This window comes from Rhamphochromis sp. 'chilingali' (genome assembly GCF_963969265.1).
Source record: "Rhamphochromis sp. 'chilingali' genome assembly, chromosome: 15".
In the NCBI taxonomy this organism is placed as follows: Eukaryota; Metazoa; Chordata; class Actinopteri; order Cichliformes; family Cichlidae; genus Rhamphochromis; species Rhamphochromis sp. 'chilingali'.
In genome coordinates this window covers 22,699,554-22,706,195 of record NC_137942.1, presented here as the reverse complement: position 1 = coordinate 22,706,195, position 6,642 = coordinate 22,699,554, and the positions used below count along the sequence as shown (strand labels likewise).

At 42.9% G+C, this 6,642-nt stretch overlaps 1 protein-coding gene across 1 annotated transcript; it reads left to right on the top strand.

The window, feature by feature from the left end:
* The first annotated feature begins 3,628 nt into the window (after positions 1 to 3,628).
* On the top strand, positions 3,629 to 6,140 carry socs1a (suppressor of cytokine signaling 1a). Its single transcript, XM_080905721.1, has 2 exons — positions 3,629 to 3,805; positions 4,683 to 6,140. The coding sequence occupies exon 2, from the start codon at positions 4,740 to 4,742 to the stop codon at positions 5,385 to 5,387; it is 648 nt and encodes a 215-aa protein (XP_080761847.1). The 5' UTR covers positions 3,629 to 3,805; positions 4,683 to 4,739; the 3' UTR covers positions 5,388 to 6,140.
* Positions 6,141 to 6,642: the final 502 nt, after the last annotated feature.

The window sequence follows — 6,642 nt, the reverse complement described above, 5'->3', positions numbered from 1 at the left end:
CATACTGCTTCAGTAATGTTGATCTACAGGTATTGGGGAGGCCAATCCATGGCCTGGTGTGTTTTGGGAATCACTGCATGCTGAAAAAGTGTTAAGTGGCTTAACAAAATAAAGAAAAGGAAAAGAAAAACATCCCTCTGGTAATGGTCTAGTATGCACAAATTAGTGAACCAGTAGAGTTCCAGTTTACATGAATGTTTTTCAGAAGGTATGAAATTCAAAAAAAAGCTAACTATTATTGGCACAACAACAGGCAGGGCTCACAATATGGGCGTGGCTGCAATGAATCTATAAACTTTGTATCTTCATACACCAATTCAATATCTGACCACAGGTGAAACATGATGAAACAGTGTGTTTCTGTCCCTGAGGTAAGGCCAGAAATAGTCTTTTGCACAAACGTCATAATGTCACAATAATGTTAACTTTTTATTTTTGGGATGCATCACCACGTCATTGTGTCCTGCTGTGCAGCGGCATGAAAACAACAAAACAAGCTGTAGTTACTAAATGTACATGCAAAAAACAAAACAAAAAAATCTCTGAGGAAACGAGGAACTCACATTATTTTTTCATAACACTGTGAATGGTTTTGGATTGCATGCAGGCTGTTTCAGTAGCTGTAATTTGTATTTTTCTGAGTCATACTGCAGTAATACAAACAAAATGTTACTTGTTGATGTCTTTGCTGAAATAAAAAAGGCCTTCCTCGAGAAAGCTGTCATCTGCATTTTGCTCTAAAACCCATATATCACCGCCAGGATTTCGAGAACCCTCACTGTTGTGCACGCCACCCATGCTATGTAGACCGTAACACCACTGATGGCTTTTAGATGATTAAAGGTGCTTGAAAAAATGCAGCTGTTATTGGATTTAATGGGTGCCCTGGTGATATCTTGTATGTATTCACTCCTCCATGGACGTTCTGTGCAGCATGCAGCGTGAAGGTGTGCATCTGTCTCTTGATTCTCTCCCTGTTTCACAGAAATGAAACTCATGGAGCATGTGCAAACATTGAAGTAAACACCAAGCGCATTATCATGTAAATGCAAGACACGTGTGCATACACTGTTGCAAAACTGCATTGCTCAATGTATCATTATACAAATTTAGAGTACATCTGCAATGCATGCAAGGAAATCCAACACTGACATGCAGCACAAGCAGAAGGAGCTGTGGCATGCATCCAGTGTAATAAAATGAATGTTTCTCCTCAGGGCTAGAGCCTTTAACTGGCCTAACAACACAGAGCAGAGACAAGTAGACCCAGAAGCATTACAACATGCAGATAAGCGTACGAAAAGTTTGATTAAGCTTGTGAGGTATTCTCTGAGCGCAACCAAGAAATGCACAATTTATGAGCCAAGCAGTTATTTATCAAATGCAGCAGTTGAACAAAGACTCAGTAGCCTGTTTGAAGGTCAGCTGTGCTGCTGCCTCAGAAGACAACAACCCTGATAGAAGACCGTGAAGTTTCACAATGAGCCGTGAGATCAGTTCTTAAAAATGTAAAGTGATGATTGGCCTTTCTCAAACATCCTCTTCAGTTCTGTGAATTGTTTAAATTTGTATGTGTTACTACAGCAACTTGCATATGGACACTAAAGTTTTCCACGGTAATGCTGTGTGAGGGGGTGTGCGCCAAATCCCAACAACAGTCGCTTAAATATCCTACACAGAGAAAACAGGGAAAACTCCAGCAATCAAACAACCAACGCCCCGTGAGCAAGAAATTGGCCACAGTGGAAAGGAAAAACTCCCCTTTAACTTGAAGAAACCCCCGGCACAAAGAGGTTGGAGTTGAGGGGACAGAGACGAGACAAAAGATGCAAAGCTTATCATGGATGTGAAGCTCAAGAGCTCACAGACAGAGTTGGGACATATTTAGAACTATTACTTCTGCTCGTGCAAGCACCAGGCTGATCAGACTTGTCCTGTTATAAAAAGAAACACGCTCACACTCCTCACACAGTCTGCCTCTGCTATCATATGCCTAACCGTGTGCATGTTCCTGCCCCTTTTAGTAATTCACATCAGCTGATCTCCAGCCTTTTCCTTAACTTTCAGTTTACTCGTTTTCAGCCTGACAAAAATGACCTGCTGAGGACCAGTTCCTCTCTCTGTAATGTGATACTGAGTATCAACAGCTGCCACCAATAGTTTCATTTCTCTATGTCTGGCAAAACTGTACTGAGAGACTTGAATGCTCGCAGCTGTACGAGCAGAAAAGTAAATTTGCCCTCTTTGTTGTTCTTCACGCTGCAACGCTACTTCTTTAGAAACTAAGCAGAAGTGACCTCACTGACCACTTTGTCATTTGTGATACAAGCCGAGAAGCCCTCATTCCAGATAAAGCATCGATGAAGTACTTTATCCGCGGTAACAAGAAATCTGGGAATTCTTGAGTTCAATCGGGCATCAAATGAAATTCAAATTTATTGCCAGATTTCTCTGAAAACATGCTCCACGTTACAGGAAACGCAGGAAGAAATGCACCTCGAGAAAAACACTAAAGCAAGGTTTTCTTTAGGATTCAAACACGAATGAAGCGCCACAGCTGGCTGCTGCTGCCTCCACGCCATGTTACACTTGAAGACTCACACACAGACACGGGCACACACTCGATTGCTGTTTCACACACTTATTGTGAAACAAATGGCAGGCATAGTACCCTTTTCTGAGAAGTACTACACCTCACATAATCTCATTGGACAATCAGATTTGAATATTCAAGATAAGACATAAAAAAGCCACCACGAGACTCCAGTTAAAGATAATTATTAACTTTAATACAACCACTAGCTATCTGAAGATCTGATGACTACATATAACTACTCACCTTAGCTGCAAGGAAGTGAAGTTCTGCAAGAAAAACAGTGAAATTACTGGAAGGATGTCATGCTGTGCACATTTCTGCAATGAATTACCCCCAAATGTAAAGACCCTGCAGAAAAGAGCCAAATACAAACAACAGAGAGTTACATCTGCAGCATAAGCATGACTAATTTACAAGCCCAGACCTGTTTTGCTAAATGTGCATGTATGTTTTCTTTTTAACATTATTTCTGCAAAAAGATGTGCAAATTTGCACTTCTTCGACATGTTAGGACACAGGAATGCTACATGTCATCTTTCGCCATTAGTATTTGATGGAAAGGGAGATGCTTATCAACCTGCAGGGGCAAAGTTACAAAGAAAAACAAAACAAAAGGACTGATCCTGATTGTTGATGCCATCTCTGAACATGAACCGGCATGCATGTTTAGGCAAACAAATCTGAATTTACATCATTTGAATTTTTTTTTTTTCAAAAAAAATATATAATTAAGAAAAACTACAAAAACTACAACCCCTAATGACGAAGTCAATCTAAACACCAACAAAAACTGCTCCCATTACTCGAATATACCACCTCTTTCTGTAAACGTCCTGCTGTCATGTGGCTTTGCGGTTTTTGTTTTTTTTTTTAATTCTTGAAATTTCAGTTCAAAGAAGTGAAAGAGTAAGCTAGCGATCGTCCTCTCTTAGTTTCACTTTCGTTTCTAGGAAAGGAGGAGGAGGAGGCGGAGCAAAGCCTGTTAAAAAGCCTGTGAACTGTTTACCAGGCTTCACACACACAATCTAACGGCTGGAGCTCAAAGCCCAGAAGGTGTAAAGGTTAACCCCAAATGCAACTGTGCACCCTGCATCCTGACAACCGAGGGATTATTTGCAAGGAATTCTGCTCTTTGCCATCACAGCTTTCGCACTTTGGGATTACAGACCATACGGATCCTTAAACCGCTACATCAGTCAGAACAAAACGGTGAGCCTTTATTTCTCTCCATATATATATTAAGAAAAGAAAAAAGAAAAAAAATGATATATTTGGTTGGGATGCTTTTGGGGGGTGGAAAATGGCGATGGAGAATCGTAGCTGCTTTTGTTTTATGGGAAAACAGCGTTCAGAAAAATGTTAAACCATGGATCAGGCTCAGGTTTCTCTGAGCGCAGTCTGGCTGAAGTGAACGGTCAAGTATTCGTCTGAACGGCTTCAACATGCGATCGTTAAGAGTAAACGGCCGGATATCAGCACAGGTCGTCACCAGTGTTAATCATTACTCTTTCCTTGAATTTAGCTCAACTTCCATCCACTGGTGGCGAAAGTTTTTTTTTCTTTTCCTTTTAGATCATTCGCGTTAAAGAAGGAAGGAAAATACCATTAATCACACACAGGATACTGTTGATTTTTTATGTATAGCTTATAAGAACAGGATGCTTTAAAGAAATCAAGTCAATGCATTTTAGTGTAAATATTTTATCTGAATTCTTAGTTATATGATGCTTAAGTCATTACAGAAGAAGCAGTAAAATACTTTTGTGTGTGTGTGTGTGTGTGTGTGTGTGTGTGTGTGTGTGTGTGTGTGTGTGGAGGGGGGGGGGGGGGGGGGCATACGGATTGTACAGTAGTCTGGCTGTGGCAACCATCACTGTCGATTTTATGCCGGCTTAACCGCAGATCCAAGTCATAACAAAGCTGAACTGCTCAGTGGAAACTACAAGGCGTTTCTCGTCTATCTGCGCACACCAGCGCTCTTTGTGCTTTGAGAAGTCTGGGTTTTTTTCAAAGCTGCTGTGAAAGTGATGCTAGCCTCAGTTGTGAGTGAAAAAGTCAATGACCTTTCTGTCTGTTTGTCTCTCAGGATGTCAGTGTGGTGGTTAGAGATGGGAGAGGGTCTGGGGCCTCTCTCCCCTGTAGGATGGTAGCCGACGGCACGGTCGAAGGCCATGACAAGACCCGCTTGTCAAGCTTGTCATCATCATCATCCTCATCCTTGTCTTCCTCCTCCTCCTCAACACTTCGCACCGAAGTGGAGCAGCTTCAGCGTCAAGCCAATCAACACCGTAGAACGCCCTCAGTCTATCTGACTCACTTTCCGACGTTCACCTGCAAGGAGGACTGCAGAATCATCACAGACACAGCATCCAAGCTCGAGCGTTGCGGCTTCTACTGGGGTCCCCTGGGAGTGGAGGACGCTCACCGCATGCTTCGGGACGCCCCGCTGGGCAGCTTCCTCATCCGTGATAGCCGTCAGAAAGACGTCTTCTTCACGCTGTCCTACCACGCCAAGACGGGACCGGTCAGCGTGCGCATTGACTACAAGCGCCAGAAGTTCTCACTAGCGGGCAACCTGCGGTCTTTCCAAACACTCTTTGCCCTCTTGGAGCATTACATCAATTCTCCTAAGAAGAGCTTGAGCGTCCCTTACAGGAAATGGGAACCGACGCTGCAGGAGCTGTGCAGGAAGCGCATCTTGGAGCTGTGTGGAGGGGCAAGCCAGGTTCCAGAGCTGCCGCTCACACATGTCGCCCAAGACTTTCTGTTGGAATTCCCTTACAAACTGTAACCAGCTTACCATACAAACTGTTGACAGTATTATTTATAATTTCAAGAAGGTCGCCCTTACCAAGTAACAGCAAGGGATTGGTAAAGCCTGTCTGCGACTCAGTGGAGATTGAGACTGCTGTGATATGGTTACAGGGAAAACCCTTTGAGCTGAAAAGCTCCCAAATGCTCGAAAAGGGAGAACACGTTAGCAGTCGAGTGCAGACAGCCTCCAGCTGGAGTGGGTTTGTGGCTGACATTTCAACATATATTACCTCTAGAGACTCAACTCCCAGTTTCACATGGACAGAGCACCTGTTGCTCTTGAGGAAGTATGAAAAGTTGGGATGTGCTGCATTAAAAGAAAACTACAGACACAACAGAGCTATTTTAGAGATGAAAGAACCGGTGGGCTCGCCTGTGAATGCCGCCGTTCCACTGGAAACTGTAGTCCAACATAAATATTGTCCAAGGACGTTAAGAGAGCGGACATTTAGACGCATGGAGGGATGGCGGAGGGTACTGTTGCTATGCCACAAGGGAGATATATTTTTGTAGCAGGTTTAAATACTCTAATAATGTGGAATGTTTACATCACACATGAATGTCAATCAGCACTGACTCTCGAACTGTCATCTGTCTCATTCTTGAAAACCCAACGGAGGATGTCAGTGTCGAAGACAGGCCTCAAACACATGTACTGTAACTCTTAGCTCTCCTGTCTCCCTCACAAAGCTCACATGTGAGAGTTTCGTGACTGAATTGAACATATTTTTTTAACATGTCTTATTATTCTATTTTAAATAAAGTATTTAAACTCACTGCGATAGTTATGTTTTACTTTTTAACTTTTCCTGTCATTCCGCACTGACTTGTGGGAGTTTTGTGGGAGTTAAGTGAGAGAAGGAGGGACACACACACACACACACACACACACACACACACACACACACACACACACACACACACACACACCCTCACATTACAGACAGACAGACAGACACGAGGAAATGGGGAAGGTTATTGTACAGTATACCGTCACTTGGTGATTCATCTCGGTAGGGCAAAGTGACAGGTGGGTGGGGTTACTTTGGTAGTAAATGGACTGTTACGCTTAGATACAGACACACTTACCAGAATCAGGGGGAGAGGTGACACGTAATGAATTGTGTGTGTGTGTGTGTTGCTTTTTCAATCTAATTTGGACCCAGTACAGATTAAAATGCTCTCAAGAGGAAGTGGGAAATTTTTGGGGTTAGTGGTTAGACAGATACATG

Coding starts and splice junctions, on each gene's coding strand:
- socs1a (XM_080905721.1), top strand. CDS start 4,740: ATGGTAGCCGACGGCACGGTCGAAGGCCATGACAAGACCCGCTTGTCA.